Raw genomic sequence first — 25,293 nt, forward strand, 5'->3', positions numbered from 1 at the left:
AGGGTGTGACTCCGCCTATTGATCAAAGACCATCCTCCTCCCTTTTGTCTTTTCTTCAGTTTGTTAACTTCTCTAAAAGCCGCGTGGACTTCGGGCGAGCCGCTCCAACCTCTTGGCAGGTTTTTCATTTTCATTTTTTTTTGGTTTGTTTTCGGGGTTTTGTTTGTGGCGCATCCGGACTGACCCAGTCTTCCAAACAAGCCAGAGAAGACGCACACTCTCTCTCTCTCTGCACTCTTTTCCTAGAAGTTGTGTTTCATGGAGTCTTTGTGGAAATCATTAATTGTCACCACAGCGGCGAGGTAAGAAAAACAAAAAACAAAAAAACTAAATATAAAAATGTACAGCTCAGTCTTCAAATGTCCAAAAATAAACGGCAGGTCATGAGACAGATTGCGAAACAAACAAACAAATTTGGCAACACACGGGTTTTTTATTTTTTTTTTATTTTAATCTTCTAATAAATGTCATGACAGATTCTGAAACTACTCGGGTAGGTAAAGCAGTGCATAGAAGGTGTTTGGAACTGTGTGTTTTGCCCACAGTGTGGTTTTCTTTAGTTTTACCGTGGGTTATGTCGCTTTGCAGCCTGTATGGAAATTACTCGCACTGTGATCGAGCTCTTGCGCGTATCTGATTTTCATATCATTTGCTTCCTATTAATCTGAGTAGGCTGTTTATGCAGGCAGGACATGCCCTTGTATATAACTTCATAAGTAATAAATAGCATAAGCGCCTCATAGAGGCTGCCTGTCAAAAGAAACTGCGAAGACTTTTGCACTTTCGCATAGTTTTAAGTTCCGTTTTTATGTGAGTCATTTTTATTGGCTGCTCTGAGACGAATTTGACGGGAAGAACTTGTTTTTTTTTTCCTGCTTTCATGTCCTGTGAACTTTTCTTGCCACGAAAAGTATATTAGCTAGACAGGTTGATATATATATATCATATATATATATATATAATATATATATTCGATATCAGACAGGAAATTCAGTATAAATTTGAGACAGATTGGAATGAAGCGCGTTTCTTTTTTTTGCCACTCCGTCCTTGCACGTGGTTTGAGACCCAGCCAGCCAGCCAGTCAGTTTGACGGTTTTCTTTCGGAAGTCCCACTCTCCATCACCCTGCAGATCTAGGAGACTACAAATAAACAAACACAAACACACACACACACACACACATTTGAGACTGTGCGGTTTTTTAGTCTGTTGAAGGAGAGGGGGAAAAAAAGGTTTTGCGCAGTTTCCTCCATGCACAAAACCACATTTATCCTCCCTGCAGATAACACTCTGTATTCTCGCTCTGTACTTTTCTGAAAGGTGTCAACAGGATGAACTGATAGCATCCGTTAGGGTCTGTGTGCTGCATGAGTCCGGATTTAATGTTAATATGGGCTCCGCCCTCAGCACAGCCTACAAATTATTGTCATGTTATTTTTATTTTTTTATAAGCCTGAACTTTGGTAGATATGTGTGTGTAGTGGACTGAAGCGCGCATGCTCTGAACAAACAAACAACAAAAACACTTTTACATGCCTCCTGCCTCGCCTGTATGGCGGACACCGGTGAGAGCTGGCAGAGAAAGAACCACTGGGAACACCACCTCCGCCCCTCATGCAGAGTTGTGGTATGTATGTGTGTATAGTATATGTATATATATATATATATATATATATATATATATATATATATTATATATATATATATATTATATATAACTACTATCTCTACATAAAATAGATTTAGTTTCTTCCTCCTGTGTGCAGATTAGTTTAGTACCAACTTTTTCTTGCAAATCCAAACATTTCCTCCCAGATGCAGTAAGGCTGAGATTTTCACTGATTGACTTCATTACAACCGCCATAAGGTAGATGTATTATAGATAAATTAGTATGGTATGTCAAACTAGTTAATACAAACATGTTTTATTGACCATAAGCTTTCTTCACACATGCTGCATTATCCAGGAATACAACAGGGGAGGAAACCTATGAACAAAGGCGATTTAGAGAATAGATGCACTTCTGTATCTTACCACAGAAAAGTTATATTACATATTTTATCATTATTAGTTTCCTGTTTTTGGATGAATGAATGAAATAGCAACTATTTTAATCTATTTAAAGTTTTTCAAGCATTAACTGGTTCCAGTTGTTTAAATGTGAGGGTTTGCTGTTCATTCTCTGTCATATATAATATTTAACTAAATATTTGGCCTTGACTTTTGGTCTTAATATGGTTGTTATTTCTAACATTTTCTTAAGACCAAAAAAAAAAAGAACCATTATCAATAATGAGCACTTAAATTAAAAAGATAAATAAAAGTTAGCAATGAAACTTTGGAGAAGTGTTTGAAAAAAGGAAGTATGGTTGAGGTTTTGCAGAATAGAAACACACAGCCCACTGTTGTGTTGTTTCCCAGGACGTGAGCACAAGTTAAAGTACGTGTCATATCAGTTTATAAATTCTGGTCTGAATAAAATCGAGACTGAAGCTCTTCAATGTGACAGTGGTGACAAATTGTGGTATGAGCTGTTGTAAGACCATGATGTATCAAGTATGACTGGAATACAATATTACAGTAATTCAGTTATGTTGCAATTTTTCATATTTACAGACTTGGCCTTGGCCTTAAAGCAGTGAAGACTGCTTTCAGTCACATATGGGTATTATTGTTTTGATGATTTAATGTTCTTCTCTGTAAAGTGTTTTTGAGTACCCTGAGAAGCACTTTTAAATAAAATGTATTATTATTATTATTATTATTATTATTATTATTATCATCACCACCACAGCCGTAATGCTGAATGCTGCACGGTGAGAGCTTGCAACATTTGGTGATTATCACATCGGCTGTAGGAAGTACTTCTCATTTTTAGCTTTATATCACTTGCGTAAGTGTGAAGTTATGAATCATCCTCGCACATCCCCAAGACTCTGAACTTCTTTGTCACTTGCTGCAATTCACTTTCACCAATGTACATTGACTAAACAGAGTGTATATGACATACATGTGATGAGCCAAAAGATTCATCAAGTTTAGAAAATGCCTCAAGCTAGTTATACGCTAATGTTGACTCATTTATGGGTGTTTATTTTTTTTGTTTCCTGCTATTTTATCATGTCTGTGGTGAGATTTCATTTAGGCTAGTTAAAAAGATGGATTCCTTGCACCAATCTTGCATAGATAATAAATAATAAATGCCAGTGTCTAATTGTTGTTTTTATTTTCTCAGGTCTGGAGCCAAATCATTGCACTATCATAACAAAGTTACCACATGATGAGCAGCCAGTCAATGCAGACCCTTGTTGACCCAGTGTTTCAACCCAAGATGCCATTATTCGATGGGACCATAGCATCCACAGGACTGTCAAAGCCACAAAATATGTCTGATTTCCTGGGTAAGACGCTGCAGTACAACGGGGCCTACTTTACTTATGACCCCAGAGGAAAAGACGGAGCACGATTCATTCCTCCTTGGAGCAACTCAAAGACCTCTCTGCTGGATGGTAGAAGTCCTGTGACTCACCTCTCAGGCATGGAGGGACAAAACCACATAATTTACAGGCAAGACAGCAATTCTTCAGAAGAAGGCCATTCTCATTCCTCCTCTCTGCATCATGTACCGGTGAAAAAGGGGTTTACATTATACAGAAAAAGTCCTGGGATCAGCAGTCCTGCAGCTGCTACATCAGTGGCTGTGGGAAAAACAAAAAATGGGAGTGAGAATTCATCTCCCCCATCTGAAAACTCTGTTTACCTAGCGATTCCTAAGCCAGTTTATGGACATAACCCCTGCTGTAATGAACTGGGTTGTGTGATAGGACAGCGATACAGTCTGGAACATGGCACGCAGAGGATACCAAACACTGTATATGAGCATGATTGGATGCAAAATGATGCTCACTACACTGAAAGACCACCCATCCACAGGAAAGTACAAGACTCACTGCTGCAACAAAGACGTTTACAGTTTGAGCCCAGTACAGAACCACTAAAAGGGATACCCGTGGAGACCTACAGCCCAGGTAGAGCAAGGACTTTGCCTGCTATGATTGATCCAAACAACAGAAGTTACCCCTGCACCCTGACTCGTACACTGTTTGGTTCTGTAAGTGAGCAGAGCCAGCGTTTACAGACTTCCCCCCAAGGCTATGCTAGTTTATACCCCTCCCATCCTACATATGAGAATATGACCTCAGAGGTTTATCAGGAACATTCTCCCATGTCCAAATATGGCCAGCTAACACAGCACTCGATGTTTTACTACCCCCAGGCAAATGTGGAGGTAGAAAACAGGACACAGTGTAAAGATACTGGCAGTAAGCAGAGAGAAGATGTCCCCGTTATTCTTAAACACACAATCTCAACTCCCCGGGAGCATTACATGGTGCCTCAGTCGCTTCATGGGGAAATTCCATTGCCTTTGCCTAGCGCTGAAACATTGCCAAATCGTTCCTTTATGCGGGGATTTGACTATCCATGTTATGCTGTTCCTGGATTTCATTTAAATGCAAGTCAAATCAGACCCCCCCTAACCACCAACTCACCATTACGACATGTAGACCAAACCAGTCCTACCAGACGTATAAGCCAACCTGGCATTTCGCCATCCAGCATACAAATGAACAGATTTTTCCCCCCACTCAACAGCCTGCACATAGACCGACCTGTCCTTCCATCAACTGGCTTGAACATGGACAGACCCCTGGACTATTCCTCCTGTGAATCTCGGGTTAGGTGCTCGAAACAACCAAAAGGTCTTCCTGTTTCCCCAGCACCATGGCTGCCCCAGTCACCCCATCACAACCAAAACCACACAGCTCTACCTTATAGTGCAAATGTCAGAAAAATTATTTATTCCCCTGCTGTTGCACCAGGAAATAAACACAGTGGCACTGGATCTGATTCAGCCAAGGCTGTTCTTAGACGATGCCTGAAGAGAAGTATTTCTCACTCATCTTCACCTATCAAAATAAAAGAGGAGGAGCAAGAGGACAGGGGTTTATTTGAAATGGAACTTATTAGGAAACGACAAAGGGTGGAAATGGAGAATGCACATGTAGAAAATAAAACAAGGTCTCCTCCTATGCCAGTAATTGACAATGTCTTCAGTCTGGCACCTTACCAAGCATACCTGCAAGCCTCTGGAGTCTTATTTCCAGGCAGAGTACCACAGAGACCTGTCCAGTCATCTGAGCAAGTCAAACCCAAGACTGTCATCAAAGAGAAAAGGCAAGATCAAGATGAGCAGCCTGTTGTTTCCAAAGTAATCTGTGCGAATACTCCAACAGAGAAGCCTGTTGTAGAAACCTTTGAACTCAAAAATATTAAAGTGGAAAAAGTAGATCCAACAGACACAGACAACTTTGTAGAGAGGGACTGCAGCAAAGGAGCAATCAAAAAAGAACCTGAAGAAACTGGTTCATCCGACAGTGAGCACATGTTGGTGATAAAGAAATGTGAACCTGATGAATTTGAAAGTAAACCTTCAGTAGCAGTTGAAAAGACTGAGACTTCAAATGAGTCCAAACCTGGGGAGGTGACAACACAGATGAACTTGTCTCCTCAGGGTGATACATGCAAACAGCACGAACCTGTCGTCACCGGTGAAATCAAATCAGTTACTCCACCTCAACCAACTGAGCGCAGACTAAATTTCAAAAACATTCCTCCCCAGTGTCTGAAACTGTCCACCTATAATATAGTTCTCAGTGATACAAAGCATTTGAGCCAGGTTCTGCCATCAGATAAGCCACCTGTACAGCTAACAACTGAATTTATACCGAAACTAGAGCTCCAAATGCCAGTCCGCAAGCACTTCTTTGAGTTGCACCATTCCCTCTACAAGCTAGTATCCAAATCTGTGTTGGCCTCTTCAGAACAGGATCTCAGAACCTGGTTGTCTCAGTTGGAACTGACTGAACCAAATTCTCCATCAACCAAAGTCCAGAAAGTGTCCTGTTTGTTGGGCGTAAAAGCCAGAGAGATGTGGTTTACGGAGGAGGTAAAGGTAGCACTCCATAAGCTCCTTGAGAGACTGAGAGAGTACACCGCCCAGGAACGCTGTCCATTTCCACACGTCATGCGGACAGGTGCAGTGTTTCTTCCCATGCTGGTGGTGAAGGAGTTGCTGTTCCCAACAGTCCAGGGCACCTTGATTGACCAAGTCCTGCAGGAGCACAAAGTGGAGCTGCGGCCCACCACACTCTCCGAAGAAAAGATCCTCATCCAGCTTCATAAACGAGCCTGTTCCTCCAGGCTCAGGAGACTCATGTCCCTCAAACACTTGCCAAACATCTACGCTGACGTGGTCAACCTTTTGTATTACACCTGTGTCTGCAAACATCTGGGTAAGTACATTTTAACTTCAGAGTTACTTAAGAAATCTAATATATTGTGTGTCTTGTACAGTAAATGTCTTTCTACTAAAGAAAGGAAGAAATGGGTATTGCAGTGATGTGATACAAACATTCCTGTCTGTTTTTAAATGAATGTTCCTCTGGGATGGTACTGTAATATTTTGTTTCTTTTGGTATTGTCAAGTCAAATTAGAGCCGCTGCAGTAAGAACTTTGTGAAGGAGACAGGAAATGAATGAATAATTTATTTTAGGGACATGCATGAACTGGTTGCAGTTTTTAAAAACAGGGGATCTCTCCAATAATGGTAGTTCTTCAGCACAAAGACCTTATTATTCATTCATTTTAAGGTCAGTAAAGTCAGGAAGCTATAAAAATTCAACTTTTCACCCCCAGAAGTGACCAGAGATAATTAATATTGTTTCAGACAGAATTTCTGCAGAATTTCACTCCCATGTACTTAAAATATCTTTGTTCCTTGACAAATACTTTGAAAACGTAAACCTCTAGTTTGATATGTGATATGTACTACTACTTGCCAAAGCAATGGTGCTTTCTGCCTTCTCTTGCAGATTTCTGGAAATTCCCATTGGTTAGATGGTGTGATTTATGAATTCTTCTAGATTCTATAATAAAACATGATATTGTGACTGTTAGCTGTATATTTCCCTCAAATAGTGTTTTAGTAATCACTTTTTCTGCCTTATTGGCAAAGAACAAACCACAATAAACAACAAATATTCAAAATAAAATCCATTTATTTTTTACAGAATCAACTTCACCTGATGTCCAAAAGAGAGTCCAGGTATATTTATTTTTTATGTTGTCCCTTAATCTCACTACACTTTGCTTTTTTTTTTTACTAGAAAGCAGGGAAAGTCTGCTCACTAATCTAAGTAACTAATCACAAGTTGCATGATTGCATTATACTTGTTATGAGTGGGTGGAGGGAAGAGTGCTGAGCTGGGCTATTTGTGGAAAAATTAAACTCCTTCATGATTTTGTTTTATACCTTTTAGTGGACCTTACAGACTGTGTGTCAGGCTGTCTGCTCACATTACCAGAGGAAGGAAGTCACTGCACAGAGGGTGCTAAACGGCATCACATTTGTAGCCATTTTGCTTGAAGAGAAGTGCATGTCTTCAGAATATGCTGATCATTATCTTCAACATGCATCTGTGCTGTTTAGTTATAAGTGATTAGTGGTGCTCTGAGAAAACCGCTCAATGTCCATGTGGGTTTAAAGGATAAAGCCAGCAATATTCCAGATTTTTGTTATTGTTAACAAATCCAATTAAAAGACCACAGACAATGTGTTTCTCTGCCTCTCAGTACTTTCCGACTACCCCTGTGACTCTCCGCCTCAAGCCCATTTGTTCCTGAATCTTAAAAAGAGTTGCAGATGTTTCATTTTTCAGTTAATTCTATAAAACAGCCAGACACTGTAGCTTTTGTCTCAAACCGGAATAAATAATGCCTTTTGACTATTGTAAGTTTTTGGCTAAAGTGATCTGTACAAGGTGTTGATTTAAAATAAACTTCATTTGTTCATCATGATGATGTAGTACATCACCCAGTGCAGTGTGGACAGAAGTAGAGGTCTACAGTAGAGAGGAATGAGGTTAATTTTGGACGCGCAGGCGATACTTAGAAGGAGCAGTTTGTTTGTTTAGTCTTTTCATGGGATTTGTTGACAATAATAAAAATATAGAGCATCGCCGTGTTTGTCCTTTAAATCACCTTTGTACTTTGTGTCCTTCAACAGCTATTATTGCTAAGTGAATTGGGCTAAATCCAATTTCCGTTTTCTGCTGACATTATTAACAGTTCACATGGTTTGAGAGCACTTGACTTTGGTATCTGAACATTTCCCTTGTCTTATTCTTGCCCAACTGCTGTTTTATCCCTGACTGATCCCTTGTAGCAGCTGACTTTTTTCCCAGCCTTTGTGTTTACTCCCACAGGCTTCTGTTCTATCTCTGCTGAAAGGGTGTTTCATGGTGGAGGATCATGCTGTCCGATCACCATATCTGCTGATATTAATAGCATAGTTTCTCATTGTTCTTGTGTGATGACTAAGCACTATGGGAGCATTGATTTGTTAACCTGTATGGAGGTGATGGACTTGTAGGAATCATCTGTTGAGATATTGAATTTGTTTTATTTATATAAGTTTGAAACTTTCCCTTACATTTAATATTTCCCTGATAACTAAATCAGTTCTAAAACCACTAACCTTCCCTTTTGTCACCAACCTAATGTTGGTTGGCATATTTTTTTCTGATTGATGTTGACCTTTCCTAATTGCTATATTCCTTGTGTTGCAGGATTAGATATGGATGATTCTGCCACTAAAGAAAAAGATGAAGACTGTGAGGAGACTATGAGTAGGACTCCAGTATTTTATCACATCGCTGCGTCACCAGCCTCACCTGCAGAGCCCACACAGAGACCTTCGATGGACCAGGAAACCAAATCTAATTTGAACAAAAACAGGACAAAAAGCAGGGTGAAAAGCAGTTCTAGGCGCATGTTTCTCGACAATAGTTTATCAGATAAGGAAGAGGCAGATGACAAAGTAAGTCAAAGTGTGCTGAATGCATTTAGTAATAGTGGCCATCATTCTGAAGGGACTGAAAATAAAAGTGACGGTATGGATTCAGAGCAGGATTCTTCACCCATTCCACTAAGCGCTGAGAATTTGTGGATGTGTCCTTTAAGTTTGGACGAGCTTTCTTCATTTCCCAGCGACCCAGAAACAGAAGAATCCTCCAGTTCACGGCCTATTCAGTCCTCAGGACTAGCCGAATCTCCGGTTAGATCCAACAGTTGTTCAGGTGTGATTCTTAAGCTAAGGAGGATGTTTAGCGATGGTATGAACAGAAAAAAGGCCCACTACCAGGCAATCTCAGACTCTGGGACATTTGCTGATCCTTCCCTCATGCAAACTGATGATGGGGAGAAAGAAGCGAGTAGCGAGGTTGGCCTTTGCAGAAGAACACCGAAAGTAACCCACAGGTGGCAGAGAAAAGGAGGCTTCTCTCATGCCTTAAGACCCCTTAGAAGCTCTTCTAAAAGAAAACTCAGATCGCTGTTAAAGATCAAATACTGTCCCTACTTGTCTGCCTGCCACAGCGCTGAGCACAGAAGGCGCTGGGTCCTGCGTTCAGCTGTCCAGAGAGCTCAGAGGGCCATGAGGTTTTACTACCCAGACCTGGTGGGAAAGCGGATTCGCCATTTGTATGAAGAAGATGACAAATCAGAAGTGTGGTACAGAGGAGAAGTGCTACGAATCCATGAGGCCCACACTAATCCTCTAAAGACTATATTTGAGGTCAGATATGACAGTGAGCCCGAGTGGAAATACTACCTGGAGCTGTTGATAGACTATAAAAAAGGCTGGCTAAAGATTGAAGACTAGTATCCCTAAACAGATGTCTGTGTGCCAGTTTAGTTTTTGGTCACATCACTGAGTGCAACGATGATGTTTTAAATCAGTTACCCACTTTTTTTGTTTCCTTTTACACTTTTAACAGATTGAACGTAAATAACTGTCTTGCCTCCTCAGGAATGAAGTTGGGCTGGATATTTTTTGTATGCAGGTCAGGTTAACATTCTGTCACTTGAGAAGCACAGGGTGCATTACTTCAGTGACTGACTATAGCCATTGTGACAACTTTTACACATCTGTCAATGGATTTTCAGGTTCGTTCCGATATTGGATTGTAGTTATGAATTCTGAATTTAACTTTTTTTTTATTTTTTTATGTCTAAGTGTCACTTAAGTTTTTGAGAATTTAATTGTAAACAACTGTGAAGTTAAATATTTATTGAAAATTTGAGTGAAGTTAGTGACTGGTAGGTTTATTTTGCTAGTAAGAAATGAGCAACCAATGAATGACATGAAGACATTTTTAAAAGGGTTTTACTGTCCCAACAGTGCCAACCACATGTATATAGGTTTACAATAAGAGTCCCGCTCGTGTATGTCATTATAGAGATTTTTACCTGATGAGTGGCTGGAGTTGTGTGTGTAACTGTAGCTGGACAGGCATTAATGCAGTTCTGTACTAAGCTGCTCAAGAAGTCTTTTAAAAGACAAAGTCAGAAGTGTCCCCAAGCCGATGTTTTGAAACCACTGGTAACCTTAAGACTTTCATTTTATTTTAGTATAATTTCCTTACACGTCTGCAGATTGAATTGTTAACATTATCACTTGTCTTTTTTTTAATAATAAATGATAGTAATGTTTTATGAAATGTTTTGACCCTTTGACTGACTTACCTGAGTTTCATGAGGTTTCTTTATTATCAAAGATAAATTTCACATGGGCAAATCTTTACCACTGCCAGCTACACATTAACATTTCACCATGATTTTGAAAACAAAATAAGCAGTTGATTTTTTTATTTTTTTGTAAACATGGCCTTTGAAATATAACAGCACCTCAAATAAAAAACAAATGGTGTTTTTGTCCCCACCGTGTGGCAGAATCTTTAATTGCAAGATTCTGCTTGTCAAAAGTCCTGCTGAGTTGGAAACTAACTCCAGTAATGGGTTTAGCTTTTACAAGTGACTACCACAATACACAGTGGTACTCTTCTTCAGGACACAGTAAAAAAAAAAAAAAAAGTTGCCACAGCAAAAACATTGTGTCCATTATCAAACAACCACCCATGCCAGAACGATGTTTGCAACATTTTGCACTTTAATATTTTCTCCAAAACAGACAACTAATTTTTCCCACATTTTTACACTAATAGGAAATAAAACACCTTTGATAGCATAAAGAAAAGATATGTAGAAAAGTATTAAAAGTTTTTTGGATGTCTCAATTTAATGTAAGTAGCTGCTTCTGTTGAAATGTTCATGAACTACTAGCAGACACAATGGAAACAGAGTGAGCCCTGGAGAGCATATTAGCCTAATGATCACAGCTACAGCTGGTGTGTTACCTGCAAGACAACAGCCCATCCTTTGTTATTATCCATTCAACTTATGTCATTGGTTTGTGACTTGAGAGACAAAATGAATTCAAAAGTAACATCATACAAACAACCACCTGATCTTTATCATACAATCTGTAAGTAAAAGTGGTGCATAAAAGCTAACATTTTGCCTAAAATCATCATTATTCAATGAAAGTTACCAAATTAATTTCACCCAATGCTGGAAGACACAACTCTGTAAAGGCCTGTAGTACACTACATCGCAAAATACATAGCGCAGAAATGCATCATGGATGGTTGGGTAATTAATATGATTGAGACCAAACCTACTCTAATGACTCACACAGTACTCCCAAAAATGAGATTTCTCATGACATTTATTCAAATAAACAATACAGTTTATAATTTGCTAGGATAAAATAATAAGTTTGAACACATAAGAAGCATGTGGGAATGAATTCCCCAAAGATCTGAAACTGGATTAAAGGATGTGTTTTAATGAAAGCTGACACTTTGGTGTCATCTTCTGACTTGCATCAGTGCCTGTATATTCATGTCCCCTCCAGTCAATCTTGTGAAGACTGCCATATTGCAGAGACATGAACGAGCATTTACAAGCAGAGAGCCTGACAACCAGAACAACCACCACATTGAACAATGCAAAACCTGGAGGGGCACTGACATTTCCATGTCAAATCCTCAATCCGTGTGCGAAAAATACAGTCTTTAATGCAAAAGCATAACAGCGTTATAAACAGTCCTACAACCTTTAGAGGTTTGCCCTATATTCCTCATCTGCCTAAGGATCACGCAAGTCCATCTGGGTAGCATGGTTTAAAGCAATGTTCTGTCTCACTGCAAGGGTAAGAGATCTCTTCAGAGAGGCACGGCCACCATCAGCCCCATGCCATCCAGGTATCCCTTGCAAGAGTGATGCAGATGCCTGACCCTGTTTGACAGTGATCCAGCCAATTAGCAGCACTACAAAGCTGTGCTGTCAGTACATTCTATTACCCTCATTCAATCCCCAAGGTGCAAGCTGAGCTTTAAGAGGGCTACCTCAAGCCACGTCGGGAAAGAGAGAGAGAGAAAAAAAAAAGAAAAAAAAAAAGAGTGAATGTCACTCAGTTTGGCTCTTGCAAATAATTAGTAATGTTCTTAAATGTTAAACACCTCTAAAAACAACTAAGAGTGTACGGCAAAAGGTTAGAATAGAGGGACACAGGGCCGGAGCATTCTACCTTACCTTTGAACTGTAAAACTTTTCCGTTCTTGGTTTTCTAACTTGGCTGTGCACTTTGCTGAGTCCTTTATCTGATCACTTGGCATCTAAGAGAAATTCTTTCTATCACTCCCCATTTAGAGTTACTGATAAGGTGTAACTTGTGCACTGCTCTAAAGAGACTGGGGATGATAGGGCGAATGCCTTGTTGCCAAAGATCTTCAAGCTCCCACGCACTATGGTGGGAGGAAACGGTCTCATCCTACATGGCAAAAGTACACTCTCTTTCGATATTGGTAAAGAATAAATATTTCAAAATTATGCAAACACGTGCCACTCTTGCTCTTTAACTTCCATGCATATGGACTATTTACAAATTGAAAAATACAGACTTGCTATTTTGTTCTTTTGATGTTTCTTTCTTCTTTTCCCCCCTGAAATGTCTTTGCCCCTTTGCAATCAGCCTATCAACATTCAGCCACCCAGACAAGGATCTCACCACATATTGCAGACATGGCCAGGACAATTAAAGCTGTGTTGAAAACATTTTCACACTAATGGGAAAAACAAAAGTCAAAATCAAAAAACAGAAAAGATTCACAAGCAAAAAACATAGGAAAATAGGGTAGTTCAGGGGAGGTGTTACAATACGAGCCAAAAGGATGTATTTGTTTAAGATGGGTTTTCTGCTTTCTCAAGACTCCACTCTGTTGCTAACAATACTGTAGTACACTTTCTTTTTATTACTCTACCTTTTATTTAAATATAATTTACTTTGAAGATTTTGTTAAACAAATCCAGGAAAAATGATGCAAAAGTGGTTGGTTTGCCAAAGGAGAGGCGGCAGAAGGCCCGTGCTGCCATGTTAAATTGCATCAGCGCTCTAGTTTGTCAAGATACTCAAGAGTTCGTTGCATTGGGACGTGTCCTCAATCCTCAATGTACTCCCACAGGTCCTTCTCATAGCCTTCATGCACGTGCTGTAGCAGCACTCTTCGCCTGCTCTCACAGTATCTGCAAAGACAAAAAAAAATGTTTTAGAGTGAAAGTGCACACAAACATAACAGTGGCAGGCAGTGATAACAATTCTTCCTTCACTGACCTGTACTTATCTTGTACTTTCTGCTTGATATCCTGCAAGGAATCCTGGGAGATATCCCGCTCTAGGTAGCCAGAGAGCACCTCAGTGGCATTTTCCAGGTCTGCCTGGTTGTTCTGATGAACCAAAAAAAGTTGTATTATTTTATGCTGCAGCAGCAGATTAAAAAACAGATTAGATCAGTTATGCATAATAATGTTCCCTAAATTTTGGGGCATCCTGCCTAAGGCCAAGCTCAGGCTACAGGAAGTTGGAGCCAATTTCCTCCCATTCGTCCCTCCCAACATCAGGTGACTAATTTGGTCTTGGGCTTTTGTCTGTGACCTAGTTTTTCTGCCAAGGAGAGGAGCGATGAAAGGAAATGTGTCCAGAATTTTGTGGGATAATCTGTCTACCAAGAAAAAAAATCTGTACAGACAAAGACAAACACTGAAGTAAGTCATACCACTAAAGAGAGAGGAACATGTGTGTCAGAGAGCACAGGCTAAAGGCAGTGCATGGCTCCCACTAACAAGATCATATAATGTTACATAGAAATGATCAAAATTAGGATTATACTGGGGTTCAGGTGTTTTAATTCATATAGTGTGTGTGTTTCCTGTCTTTTTCATGTCTTGTGCACCTCCCTTATTTGGCCTGTGTTTTACTGAGGCTGGCAGGGAGAGGTAATTATAAATCAATAGTACAAGGACAGGAGAGGCAGGTTAAGGAAATATCATTTTGATAAGGAACATCCTGTTCATTACTGAGAAGAAAACCAAAAAAGGACGTTACGATACTATCTGCATCAGTGGGGAGGTGTCTGAGACAGCCCATTAAAAAAATGTATAAGAACCAACTGTTAGAGCCTTTTCTCTGTAACCCCTTTTTGTGTGTCGCACTGTTAAACACTCCTTCTTGTACAAGAATAATAAATTCAACTTAAACTTTGATACTTTGAATGCAGTCTTCCTTATTAAAAAATTCCCATAACAGAAATATATATTTTTCAGAATCTGCGTGCGTGTGTACGATGTGATTTGATTTTACACGTTAAGGATTTTAAAAGCTCTAAACACCAAAATAGTGCTATCGCTATATGCAGTATCAGTGTCCATAAATATATTATGATAATAAAATACAACAAATAAGTATACTGTATATTTTGTTTCCAGCTAGTAACAAATAGCCATGTAAATGCTATCCTTAATATTTAAAATAGTTTCTTATTGTTCCCTTTCCCACTGCTCCTTATGAGATATTATTATTTGAATATCCTGTGCGGTTATAACCATGTAGAGAAAGTGATATGATAACCATAGTTAGACAGTTATGCTTTCGCTGATCTGTTAAAGATCAGCCAATATGATGTGTGGGAAGATCTAGTGCAGAGCTTTTTCTTTTTATTGTAGTGCTGCCTTCGTGAGGCACTACAAACACTGTTACTGTATTAAACACAATTCCATTGCAATTATACATTTCTTATTTAATGGCAGCCTAATGTCAACATTTACACTTAAATTATTTTGCAAAGGTTACTTAGAATAGCTCAAGTTATTTACGTCAATCACCATCTGCACACATTTATAATATCTGAGCCAACACTTCTTTTATCATACCTCAAAAATAATGGACTGGTTGTTCTTCTTGAGGTAGAAGGCAAAGACGTAAGTGAACATGAGTGTGGAGCGGCACTGGCACAGCACATCCACGGCCTTCTTCAGAAACTGAACCTCAATCCAGGACATGTTGTGCTGTTGCATCTCCTCCATCTTCTGCTTAACCTGAGCATAGAGCTTGTGCTCAAAGCGAAGGCTCTGCATGTGGTTCATGTAGCGGTTGCAGTAGAACAGGTACCTCTGCAAGGCAGCCCTGGAGCGCTGTGCACACAGGATGAAAAATGGCTTTAGCTCAAGCATGCTCAACTTGACCTGTGCTAGACTGTGAAACTTCAAACTCACTGGGTACTGAATCATCTGGATACTGACATTTCTAAATGTTATTCTGTAGACATTTAAGGAATGATGCCATGCTTCAGTATGCAACAATCAACCATGTTTGTCAAAAGTCTAGTAGACATTTATTATCAGGCCGATGCAGCAGCATTCCTTGTATTGTTTCCACCCAATTAGTTCATTCTTTTTGGATAAACTTCTCAATGTGGCTCTCAACTGGGTTACATAATGAACTGTCACTTGTTTTAAATGTTCTGGTATATCGTGCTGTGGAATGGAAACAATACTCGTGATGCTGTCTCTGTGTGATTTGAAATGTCAGTTACACCTGTGGAAAATATGAATATTGCTCGATGAAGCATTGTGTTGACCGAAGAAATGGACAAATATAAATATTGTGCTATTGTGTGCCATTTGTGCCAAGACAAAACAGTATTAAAATGTATCAATAGAAGTAGCATTTATTACCTCTTGAGCATCTCTGGCTGCCTTGGCATCATCTTCATTGTAGCGATTGCAGTTGTACCTGGAACATCAGTCAGGACAGAACCATCAACAATAGACCATAAGACCCGTCACTACAATTTGCACATATTTCAATTGATACATTTGATTTCAACATAATTATCACATTTATGTTTTCTACTTGAAACGAAAACAAAAATCTTATTTGAAGTATATTCAAATATGGCACTACACGTGACATCAACATTACTTGATATGCCATCAGTTCTTACCAGGCTGAGCCATGGGGTTCCCATGGACCCAGGCAGACCCAGCAGAACTCAGCTTTGCAGTTCTGGTTCCGACAAACCATGTGGTTGCAGCCACCATCTTTCTCAATGGTGACGTGGCATTTTGGGCACTCCTGTAAGAAGAGGAGAGTAATGATTTTTGTAAGTCTCAGAAAAAAGACTTTTGAATGTCTGTAGATGTTTGTATTTAACGTAAATGCGGCCAACATGTCTTTGGACAGGTCCTTCATATGACTGGTGGTTTTGGACCAGTCGAATGTCATTCAAACAAAGGAGTAATTTTGATTCACCCAACACTCATCACCCCTGTAGTGTGTACACGTATCACAAATTGTTATGATGAAAACAAAAAAACATCTCACGGCTCAGTATGATCAGGTATTTTCACAATTGAAATTTCTTTGTGGTCAAGAGAGCAAACCTAAAAGCTGCTTGTCTACTGCATATTATGGCCCAACTCAACTTGCTCTTTCTAGGGTTTCCATTATTAAGTACCTGGTACTTTTTGTGGTATTACCATGGCTGAGGTACCAAGCAAGTTGAACTGATACTAAAAAGGTGAAAACAGATCACCATTTGCTTGTGCGACACAGGACTTCCTGCATAATCTCTGTATATTTTTAAATAGCCAAGCTAACATCAACAGTGACCACAAGTGCAGATGTATCAAGGACACCATCCATTCATATCCTGTTATAAGAGTAGCAGCTTCTTTTATGTGCACAGTGTGTGAATGACCCAGAGACAGAGAGCAGTGAATGTGAGAGGTGCACGAAAGTTACTATGTAGTAGAAAACAATGTACAAACAATGTCGTGGCTTTAGACCACTTTAACTCATTAAAATGTTTCATATCCAAACTGTTTTTGTGTTTGATTACATACCTTTGTGTTTGCTGCAATCCAGTTTGATGTTTCACTGTCATCATCACATTTCTTAATCCATTTTCTCAGCCACTACAAATAAAAAATAAATAAATAATGAAATAAGAGAGAAAACATGTTGACAATGAATGCTGGCCTGAACAGAATTTCACTAAAGATGGATGAGGAATACATTAATATTTTTCTGTAAGGTGACAAAACAATCCAGATTGGCTTACCTTACACTTGACAGGATCATGCCAATTCTCTCCACAGTTGAAGCTGCACCAACAGGAGGCACCAGAGATCAAATTCACATAATGTTTAACAATTAGTATTAAAATTGTATAGATGTAACCTTTCATGTATGGTTTCTGTCCGTTCACAACAGTATGATACACTGTTTTCTTTTTAAACAAGCTCTTACCAGAACTGACGGCCACACTTGCACCTCACTGGCTTGGCATCTGGATACTGGACTTTGACAACATGATGGCAGTCTGGTGCAGGGCACCACTTTAACAGTCGATTGCACTTAAAAGGAGTAATGAGAGACAGAATATCAACTCATAGTTTCATGGACACATAAGCGGAGAGAAAGTCCCTGATTTTCCAAGTAGTCTATACAGGAACAGCTCAGAAAAAAAAAAATCTCAAAGCTTACCTCTACAAAACTATTCGTAATTAAATGCTGGTACTTCAACTTCACTTTTGAATCTGTTATGAGGCGCCTATAGGAGAAGTCAAATCATTTATTAGCTTTCATTACATAAAATGGGTGACATTTTATATTCAGTGCATAGTTTCCAGGTGACAATGCAGGACACAGTATTCTTACACCATTACACATTCCAATCAGTGAAGTAAAATCATAAATTGACATTACAGTGAGAACAATAATTTGTCTTCTGACATTAACTATTTCCCAACAACACATTTAATAGTGACAAAAGTAAAGAATTAAAGTGAAGCCTATGTGCTAACTGGTACAAAATGACATGGGGAGCATATGTTTCTGCATGTGCTGCACCCTAAACTGATCAGGGTTAGCTCGCTCACTAGCTGGTTAGATCAGAATGTAGGTTAAGACAATTACTGTCAGCTTAACAGCTGGTACAAGAGATTAGTGTCCAGTTTTCAATACAGAGGTATATTTAATTTCACAATGAGCTGAACAACATTATAAAATACTGTTTTTAAAAAGGACAAAATGTCAGGTGAATGTTCTTCTGATTTACAGTTTATATTCCTGTTAAATGTACTAAAAACCTATGGCATGAATAAAGCATGTCTTATTTCAGAGTACTGATATTCATTTTCTTTGTGTGCATTTATTAATTAGGTCTTTGTTCCTGGAAGACCAAATTGCATAGTGCATGTGAGAAAAACCATCCATCTCAAAGAGTGTATTAATGACCTGTGTCATGATCTCGGTACAGTTTTCATGTCACAAAAAAGGAATGAAAAAAATAAAAACAAGTTATCACTTTTGCTTCCTGCTCTTTTCATACCAGGATGGATCAGTCACAGGTACGTATGCTTATCACTTCTGACCAATGTGCAATAAGACACCAAAACAAATAAAGAGCACAAACAGATACTTACATGACTGTGTTGTCATCAACCAAAATGTCACAACTATGAGCAGGACAAGAAATGGTCTGAGAAGGCAACAAAGAAGACAAATCACTAGTTAGACAGCTGCTAAAAGACAAACTGTGAACAGCGATTTGTACACTAAAGCAAATCTTAGTGGGTACCTGTCCCATTCCTTCCTCTATGATTTTGGTTGTCAGGTAATCTCCCCAGCACTGCATGCAGAACTTGTGTCCACACTCCAGGCCTGTAAAATACTGTGAGAGAGAAGCATCTAGTAAATAAGACATCACATGATTATAAGTATATGAGCTTCTAGTAACCAAAGCTTTCAATGTGGTGGCATTCATAGAAAAATATAATCAGGTTTTGATTTTGTTTTCAAAATCTGATTTAAATAAATGGGAATTATGCGTGTTGTACAGACCCCAACATAGAAATATTCTAGATTAAAATAGTTAACAAACAAACACAATAGTGTTGGAAGAGAGAAACGTAATAATGTTAAAATTTAAAAAAATCTTCACACATGTATGCCATTTAAAAAGAGAGAAAGCGTGAAGTGTGTTGAGTGAATGCATTCTGTTAAACACTAAATCAAAGCTTTCATCGAGTGACGGTGACAAAAACTGTACTGATGCACCCATGACTAAACTAAAAAAAAAAAGCAGGAAACAGGGCATACTAGCAGAACGGCTAGTAGTAGTTCAAACAATTACACTTCCTCCGCCAGTCTGTTTATGCGAAGTACAACACTGTATGCAGCCATGCATGATTAGACCACATCCTCATAAATCAACTCTGGCAGTTTGAGTTTTGGATTAACTTCCACCCCCCACAACTCCAAGTGCTATATGCAGCAATATTTACCAAGATTCACTTTGTCAAAAGGAGCTGGGTCAAGGAATAGAAATTCTACCATCATGGACACACACACATTTTCTAATAAAATTATTAATAAACAGCTGTTGCAGAATTTCTGTGTGAGGAGGACATAGAGGGATTCAGCTTTACATCAGGGCTATGCAACATTTTTAGACATTTTTACACTTGGTAATAATCTTTACTGTTCAGGTTCATGCCCTGACATTCTCTTATCCTTACCACAACTAGCAACACCACCAGGTGGCAGAAAGTCTGACTACAGGTTACAGACTCTCAGCTAATATCCTACATTAATATCACATCTGGTGGGTAACTCATACAACCTTTAGAATTATATCCTGCAAAGGTGTTTTGTTAATGTTTTACAGTTTCATTCACAGAATTATATTAATGGCTAGAAAAGATAGGCATATACAGAAGAATATTGATCTTGAGCTTAATGACGAATAACATGGCCACATTTTGTGTTAGTCAAAGAAGTTAACTAGATCTGGAACATAATGTGAAAGGATTAAAATGTTACTGTCTGTAACGTCTTAAATCTCCATTGCGTTACAAAGCCAAAACAATTCTGTCCCTACTGTAACACCACAACTTAAGGTCTGAATACAAGCTAGGGCAACTCAATGCTGGCATCATTATGGAACTCACAGAGTTGGGGAAGTTCAGATAGCAGATCTGACATGGCATGTCCTGTGCCGATGATCTAGTGTTGATTGGAGGACGGATGCGAGGCTTCTTACTTGGATTAATGACATGACACTCGGAGAAAAGCTTGTCAAGGTTACCATCAAAATACCTGGAAAGAGATTTGAAAAAAAGTGAAGAAAAAAAATAAATGTGTTAAAAAACAACAACATTAAGACATGAGCTCTTCCAGTAAAGCCTGAGCTATCATACAAAACAAACAAAACATGTACTTAGAAATTCTTACCTTTCCATAAGCTTTTCTTTATCCCAGTTGAAGTGACTGAGAAGGATGCGTGTTATTGTTGCAGGATTCTAGAGGAAAGAGAAATGACTGGTTAGAAATAACCCTGAACTTTACATTTAACTCCTGCCAACTCATAACAACTTATAATCATGGAAATGTTTTAATGAAAAGCCCATTATTGGAATTTCCACAATTCTGATCCTATTATTATCTACCCCAATAAAATACCACAAACTACAGCCATAGAAGTCAACTCCTCTCTGACAGCATCTGAAGAAATTTTTGGAAAATGATGCACAAAGGTAGTATTCACTACAGGGCTCTTGCACTGGATTGCATTACATTAAAGAGGAGTTTCAATTTTCCTGTTCACAACAGTTGCTTAAGAGTAGGCAACTAAGGCCGGGAGTACATTCCATTTGAATTACTAGTTTTTGATTTTTCCTGTGTCTATGGACATTTCACAGGCAAAATGGCTGCCGTTTATGATGCAATAAACCAAGAACACTGGATACATGGTTTAAAAAAGAAAGAAAAAAAAAAACCTAACATGCTAGTGCACAATTGCCTGTGACTGAAAGTATAATGGGTCAGCTTTGTGCATACTGCAGTGATCGAAACCAAATGATTCACTTTTGCCACAAAAACCTGCCATTTTACTGGTACAAACATGTCAGACTTGTTTTGGTTAGAGCGTACTGCTAATCTCACTGGTCAAGGTCTGGTAATAATGAATTCTAATTGGGAGGCAACAAAACCAAATACAACCTTATCCACAAAAAACATTTAATGGAACTGTTCCATCAAATAAATTTCACTTCAGTCCAATTTCTGGCTCAATCAGATCTGCATTTTTATCTCCATGGAAGTGTGCCATACTGTGCAGCACTGCAATACTGGTGATGATGTGTTATTTGACATATTACTGATGCACAGTCTTCCTGATATCCTTCCTAACTTTCTTAAGCAGAAATAAGCAAAAACATTATGTAAAACTTTTTTGCATGCCGTTTTTTTCAACCTAGTAGTATTTATTTTGCCTAGTCACCATTGGGTACATTCATAGTCACTGAATAAATGAAGTTATTACCTATAGCTCAAGTTATCTCAAATCGCTATCTAATTTCAAATAGCCAGTGCCACATGTGAAAGTGAACTTGGTTAATTAGTAAGATGTTGGGTGACCAGGAGCCACCAGAATAGCTTCAGTACTACAAGAACATATTAAAAAGGTGCAGAGATATCAGTAATATTTTGCTCAGACCAGTTTTGTACTCTAGGATCAACACAAATACTGCATTCTACACTAAACTCTTAACTTAAACGCAGTGTGTGATATGTAAGCAGAGTCGAGCTGCGGCTTTCAATAATCATTTTTGAAATTATCCATTTGCTTCTTCCCATTCTCCGTTCACACTGAGATAAAATGCTCAAGTTCACGATTTACCACATTTGATGCTGCCCTGCAGCTAAATTGTATGCTGCCAAGCAAAAGTTTGTGGTAGCATGCAAAGTCAATGGAAAGACACAAACAAATTAGTCATAAGTGGTGTCTCCACAAGTGGTTTCATTACAAGCAAAACATTTGCAGTTAACCCAAACTGAACTACATGATTCCACGTTATTAATATACAGAGAATAAAAATGAAATAGGTCTGGTGGTGACAAAACAACAACTGCACTGTTAAATTTTGAAGTCAGTTTTGAGTTTGCGCTGTCATACACACCTTTACAGTACATGTACATTCACCTCACACATGTCTGTGTAATATTACAGAAACTGCACTGAAGTAGGGTAATTCCCAGGCCAACGGGCCAAAACTTTTTTGTACATAGTAGGGCTGCAGCTATCGATTCTTTTTGAAGTCGAGTATTCTACCAAATAATTCAGCGATTAATCGAGTAATCAGATTTTTTGTTTTTTGTTTTTTTTGCATTTTTAAACAACAATACTGTAACAGACCATGTATACATAGAGGCAGGACGTCTGGGCAGTGGCGTTATCAGAGGCTGCGAAGCCTGTCAGTCATGGCAGTTGCCATGGCAATGATTGGGGGCGAAGTAGCCAGCTGGGATTTAGCGGAGGACCTGTGGGGGTGTGTGTGTAGGGAGAGAGACGTGACAGAGCAAATGCTGATAACGCTATATGCCGGTCTGATTGCGTGTTTTATTGTTATGGCATTGCCCACAGTAGCCAGCGTTCAAGCTGAGGAATAAAGACCAGCAAAACCAGCTCATGCTTCGTAGCTCCATTATTCCGGGTTGCTACAATACTAGTGCATAATGTGTGACAGAAACGAATCCCAAACTTTGGACATCTTTTGTCTTTTGCGGAACGTCTCTTCACTCTCTTCCAAAGCGCCAACTTTTTGACTCTGAGTCGCGTGCGTCACCGTTTACAGTCCGTGTAGAACACGATCCCCAGGGCGGAACGCGAATGACTACTTAAACAAAATGAATGATTAAACGAATACTCGAGGCAAAAATAATGATTGGAGGATTTTTTGACACTTGAATTACTCGGTTACTCGTTGCAGCTCTACTACATAGTATTTTTAATGAGCCCGCTTGTGAGAACAGTATAGTGGTAATAAAATAAAACACAGATGCCCCAACTTTGTAAAAGCCACTTCACACTACAAACAGAAATCACATAATAAATCTACTGCTATCAAACTAATCCTTACAACAAAAATACCAGATGCTGTTGGTGGTGGCTTATAATATGTCTAAAACTAATCAACGCCTTTTGCTATATGAACAGTAATGATGATAAATAAATCATCATGCATATTGCAGGCTAAAACTGCACCAGAACAAACATTTTACATCCCATTTAGAATCAAAATGGTGGTGCAACACCAGGGTACATTATGATACAGTACCATTGTCTCCACTGTTTAAGCAAAGCTCTGGAGATTGTTCTCAGCAATTACAAGATTAGATAAGCAAATTGTCTCACTGTACCTCTTCATACACACAATGTTTATTTCACTCCATCCTGATGTAATTAGGGGTGGGAATCACAGCGTAATTCTAACACAATACTATTACAATGATTATGTGCTCTGTAATAATGAGTATCAGGATACTAAAGATTCTCTTATGTGAAGATATCATATTATTTGTGTAACTGTTCAGAAACAATAAATTATTTCTCCCAAAACAGTCATTCGGTTATACTTATTCAAAGAATTATGTATGACTTTCAGTTTTGGAGATGTTTGTGTGAGGTTCACGACAAACAGGCATGGAGGGATGAACTGCTAAAAACATCTACATTTAAAGCTGAAAACACCTCAAGAGAACAAATCCTGACATTAATACCAATGTATCAATAATGCATGACAAGAGTATATACTCAGATGCAGGTTTATTGGGGCACTTATGTTAAGTTTTTGTTGATACTGTTTTAGAGAGGCGCTGATCCAATTTTATACTTATTTAACTGGCTGTAGTTTGTGGTGCTGTTGAACTGTGTTGAGTTACTATGGGGTGTTCCTTGGGGGTACCTGGAGAAGGTAAAATATTAGAAATATCTCTTGGCATAGTCACAGACAATGTTTGCGCAAGTTTTGGCAGTTACAGTATCTGTTTCTTGAGCGTGCAGAGCAAACTTTGACGGTCTATAAAATCTAAAAAAAAAAAAAAAAAAAAAAAAAAAAAAAATCAAGTAATCACCTGTAACTCAATCCCTAAATAAAAAAGTGTTTTAAGAGGCTAGGCAAAACTAGTTACTCTGGACATGTGGAGAGTAACTAGACATTTACAGGAAAGGTAAATTCAAGTTAACTAGCCGACTGTCACACTCTGCATGTACAAAACTTTAATTTATTTGACAGATGCAATTTTTTTTGAATAATTTATTTGTTGGTGCTGCAGAAAAGCTTAAAATCAAGTAGTTGGATAGACCTAAATACTATTTTAAAAAGAATCACCATGTCACTTGTCTCTGCTGTAGAAACAACTGCCATGCAGCTGTACTGTATCTATAGTACTGCTATTTTACCCACATTCATCTTAGGGCTCGTTTAAAGTGAAACGGTGCCAGTCAAAACACATTCGTGTATAAAATGCAACGCCATCTCTTAAAAATGTAAATGATGACATGTCTATCAAGACCACTTTCCATTTTATTCTGTACCCAACTCTAACGTTAGTTAAGTGAAAGGAAATGGAGGCCCAAGTTGACGATAAGCCGAAAGGGTTGTACTAAGTTTCCCCCCGATATTTAAATTTACATCTATATCTTTTAGCTTTTTGTTCGTGTTGATCCACCCAAACTCATGAGTCCTGTTTTTTTTGTGTTTTTAAAAAAAGCTTATTAAGGTAAGTAACCTAGCATGTAAGTTGCTAATCAACTCGATGACCAAGCCTTTCGTTCAGCATTAAAATAACGCCAACGTTAATGTTGTCTTACAAAAAAAAATAAAAATGTACCGTTAAGTTTCAACTGCTCGGTTAACGCACGCGGACCGTCGTCCAGTTGGACTCGGCGGTTGTCTGAATTCTAGAACTAAAAGCCGTTATGGCTTTCCGGTAACGCGCTAGGTTAACGGTTACAGTTGGCTAGTTTAGCAGGCTAGCTAACGTGCATGCTAAGACTTAGCTTAGCAAAACGCTGCTGCCAACTTCTCAATAGGGATTAGACTACTTCCTGGAATAAAATTAACCGTGCTGGTACTTAAATGTA

General features: G+C 38.7%; 3 protein-coding genes across 3 annotated transcripts in view; 2 read left to right on the forward strand and 1 right to left on the reverse strand.

The window, feature by feature from the left end:
- cxxih15orf39 (chromosome XXI C15orf39 homolog) lies at window positions 1-12,411 on the forward strand. Its single transcript, XM_010737650.3, has 3 exons — window positions 1-302; window positions 3,239-6,356; window positions 8,692-12,411. The coding sequence occupies exons 2-3, from the start codon at window positions 3,281-3,283 to the stop codon at window positions 9,783-9,785; spliced, it is 4,170 nt and encodes a 1,389-aa protein (XP_010735952.3). The 5' UTR covers window positions 1-302; window positions 3,239-3,280; the 3' UTR covers window positions 9,786-12,411.
- The window catches only part of arih1 (ariadne ubiquitin-conjugating enzyme E2 binding protein homolog 1 (Drosophila)), a 14,349-nt gene continuing 728 nt past the window's right edge, over window positions 11,673-25,293 (reverse strand). The window contains exons 2-14 of the mRNA XM_019272243.2: window positions 20,601-20,668; window positions 20,318-20,465; window positions 18,946-19,038; window positions 18,791-18,846; window positions 17,850-17,916; window positions 17,613-17,719; window positions 17,425-17,467; window positions 17,207-17,278; window positions 16,306-16,436; window positions 16,037-16,094; window positions 15,233-15,493; window positions 13,638-13,750; window positions 11,673-13,549 (exon numbers count right to left, since the gene is read on the reverse strand). Coding sequence (XP_019127788.1) covers window positions 13,465-13,549; window positions 13,638-13,750; window positions 15,233-15,493; window positions 16,037-16,094; window positions 16,306-16,436; window positions 17,207-17,278; window positions 17,425-17,467; window positions 17,613-17,719; window positions 17,850-17,916; window positions 18,791-18,846; window positions 18,946-19,038; window positions 20,318-20,465; window positions 20,601-20,668 — 1,302 coding nt within the window. The 3' untranslated portion in view covers window positions 11,673-13,464. The remainder of the gene's footprint in view (window positions 13,550-13,637; window positions 13,751-15,232; window positions 15,494-16,036; window positions 16,095-16,305; window positions 16,437-17,206; window positions 17,279-17,424; window positions 17,468-17,612; window positions 17,720-17,849; window positions 17,917-18,790; window positions 18,847-18,945; window positions 19,039-20,317; window positions 20,466-20,600; window positions 20,669-25,293) is intronic.
- The window catches only part of hexa (hexosaminidase A (alpha polypeptide)), a 13,499-nt gene continuing 8,880 nt past the window's right edge, over window positions 20,675-25,293 (forward strand). Inside the window, exon 1 of the mRNA XM_027272874.1 lies at window positions 20,675-24,929. The gene's annotated coding sequence lies outside the window, so the exon portion shown is untranslated. The remainder of the gene's footprint in view (window positions 24,930-25,293) is intronic.

Source organism: Larimichthys crocea, chromosome XXI, assembly GCF_000972845.2.
Source record: "Larimichthys crocea isolate SSNF chromosome XXI, L_crocea_2.0, whole genome shotgun sequence".
Taxonomy (NCBI): domain Eukaryota; kingdom Metazoa; phylum Chordata; class Actinopteri; family Sciaenidae; genus Larimichthys; species Larimichthys crocea.

Bases quoted from the DNA above. Each gene is read 5' to 3' on its own strand.
- cxxih15orf39 (XM_010737650.3), top strand. From the start codon at position 3,281: ATGATGAGCAGCCAGTCAATGCAGACCCTTGTTGACCCAGTGTTTCAA. The intron at 6,357-8,691 runs GTAAGTACATTT...CTTGTGTTGCAG, and splicing joins CTGTGTCTGCAAACATCTGG to GATTAGATATGGATGATTCT.